Source organism: Rhagoletis pomonella, unplaced genomic scaffold (assembly GCF_013731165.1).
Source record: "Rhagoletis pomonella isolate Grant_MI unplaced genomic scaffold, Rhpom_1.0 Rhpom_scaffold_00007, whole genome shotgun sequence".
Classification (NCBI taxonomy): Eukaryota; Metazoa; Arthropoda; class Insecta; order Diptera; family Tephritidae; genus Rhagoletis; species Rhagoletis pomonella.
This window is the reverse complement of record NW_023458561.1, coordinates 58,285,932-58,288,330: the sequence shown is the minus strand read 5'-3', so window position 1 is coordinate 58,288,330 and position 2,399 is coordinate 58,285,932. Positions and strand designations below refer to the sequence as shown.

Sequence of the window (2,399 nt, the reverse complement as noted above, 5' to 3'; positions counted from 1 at the left end):
ATCTTCTCTATAAACTCTATTTTAATATTCATATTTATTCCAGACATAAACAAACTATTGTTGAATCGCAAATTCTCACAACGAAAAATAATCACCCAACAACAGCATCAAATCCAAATCACAAAGCATTTACAACAATTGCACCACCAACAACAGCAGCAGCAACAGTTGCAACAACAGCAAGACGATGATGGCAGCGGGGTTAATACTCTCCATGATGGACACACGAATTCATCAGGTGGGGTGACCACCACTTTGGTTGGAACGTCGTCGCAGCTGCAAAAAGTGCAGATGCAAGGGGGCAAAGTGATAAAAATGTCGTCGTACCCACTGCTCGTTTCCGAGTTGAATGTCGCACAGCAACAACAGCATCACCAACCACACCACCAGCAGCAGCAGCAGCAACAGCAAAAACACAACTCAGCGGCAATTTCTGCCAATCACAACTACAGCCTGCAGCCTACGACAGCGATAATAACCTCATCGCAGTCAGCTACACAGCAAGGCGCCAGCGGTGGCAATAAAATCTATCTGACCAGCAACAACGCCAGCGGTGGTGGAACCAATTTCACCATAGCCACAGCTAGTGAACTGGCTAATGCTGTTGCCGTGCAGCAGTCCAATAGCAATAACAGCGGTGGCGCCGGCAGCAGTAACGGCAACAGCAACATGGCACAGAAATTGCATCACTACAAGGAGCTGCAGAACGCCAACTTGAAAGTGAACTTTGTGACCACTTCTAACGCAGGTGGTACTAGTAGCGGTAGCGGTGGTAGCGCTGTTAGCGTGCAACATGGCAGCATCGTTGTGGATGCGAAAACAGTCGCAGCCGCAGTCAGTCAGTCGCAACAACAGCAGCAGCAACAACAACAGGCAACGGCTCAGCAACAGACAGTTGTGCTGAACAAAGCCTCGGCAAATGCCAATCTGCAGCAGCAAAAACTGAAACGCGAACGTATACTCAATATAATCGGCGCCTCGAATATGGAAGTAAATGCAACGAATGTCAATAATGCCGTAGTCAGTGCCGGCGGTGTCGGTCCTGTTGAGAATAGCAAACGTGTGCTCTACACAAGTCTGCTAAACGTGAAGCCGCTGCAGAAGAACAACTCTGGTCAGATGCAGATGCAAATTGGACCCGGTGGCATGACACACGCGCTCTTGCGCGGACGCATTGGTAACAATCAAACGATTTTCACGAATATGCGTACGGTCCCGATAGCGACGAGCGCAGCGGTGGGCAATGCAACCACTGTGCAGCAGTTGCAAGTATCAGCTGCTGGTGGTAGTTGCAATAACAGCAGCAATGTTGGAGGCAATGGAATGAGTGTTAGTTTGGCGCAAGTTACAACGAATTCGACGACATCATCGTCATCTGTGGCGCATATGCAACATTCTTTGGTAAATATAACCAATTCAAATGCCACTGCTGCAGCGGCGGATATTATGACCACAAGCAGTAGCTGTAATGATCTCAAGTCAATTGAGAGTGTTGGTTGCAACAATAGTAGCAGCGGCGGAAATACTAACACGGTGGCGTTGTCGATAAGCAGTGGCAGCAGTAATGGCAACAGTAACAGTAATAGCAATAGTAGCGTCGGTGGCGGTGGCGGCGTCAGTGCTGGCAATTCAACTCTCAATTCGGCGTCAGCGGCGACTGCGAACAATAATACGCTTGCTTCTGCAATAATCAACAGGTGAGATACGGGGAGCTAACTAACAATAAGCAACTATGAATATGAGCTAGAGTGCGCCGCACAGGTGGGCGCAGCCGTCGCCGTTGTCGCAGGTCGAGCGGCGGCAGCAGCAGTCTTTCGCATTTGGTGTGTCACAGCCGCAACCGCAGCTGCAGCTGTATATGTAGTGGTAGCACTGTTGCCGCAACAATATTGCCTATTGATAGAGAAGCGGTACGCGCGCTTTAATGGGGAAGCTTTAAAGACGACGGCGATAATGAAGCTGATATACAATTTCGTTTAAGCGTCTGGCCCTACATTGAATGGAGTAAAGTGTTGAGTTGTTAGCGCTGACAGTCACTCTAAACAGGAAGGAAGGCAGCTGAGCCTAAAGCGGTGAAAGTGATGAAGAAAATCACAAAAAAATACGGCATCAAAAGAAATTACGTGCCGCCGCAAGCGACTCAAAAATACATTCTTAAAACACACTTCAATCGACTTGTGGTGGATGGTGGGACAACAGCGCTGGCCGTGGACGCCGCATCAGGAGCAGTTGTAGCAGCAGATACAGCAGCAGCCGTAGCAACAGCAACAACACACAACAACTTATACCTTACCAATCTCTTGTAATTTTACTAGATGTTGTTGTTAATAATTGATAATGTACTTGTAGATTACTTGTAGATTATATAATAATTTATATATACATATATATATATATAT

At 47.3% G+C, this 2,399-nt stretch overlaps 1 protein-coding gene across 1 annotated transcript; it reads left to right on the top strand.

Moving 5' to 3' along the window:
- Window positions 1-6: 6 nt before the first annotated feature.
- On the top strand, window positions 7-1,724 carry LOC118743167 (uncharacterized protein DDB_G0283357-like). Its single transcript, XM_036475699.1, has one exon. It carries the CDS (start codon window positions 292-294, stop codon window positions 1,699-1,701), a length of 1,410 nt encoding a protein of 469 aa, XP_036331592.1. The 5' UTR covers window positions 7-291; the 3' UTR covers window positions 1,702-1,724.
- Window positions 1,725-2,399: the final 675 nt, after the last annotated feature.

Excerpts from the sequence above, each read along its gene's own strand:
- LOC118743167 (XM_036475699.1), top strand. The coding sequence starts at position 292 with ATGCAAGGGGGCAAAGTGATAAAAATGTCGTCGTACCCACTGCTCGTT.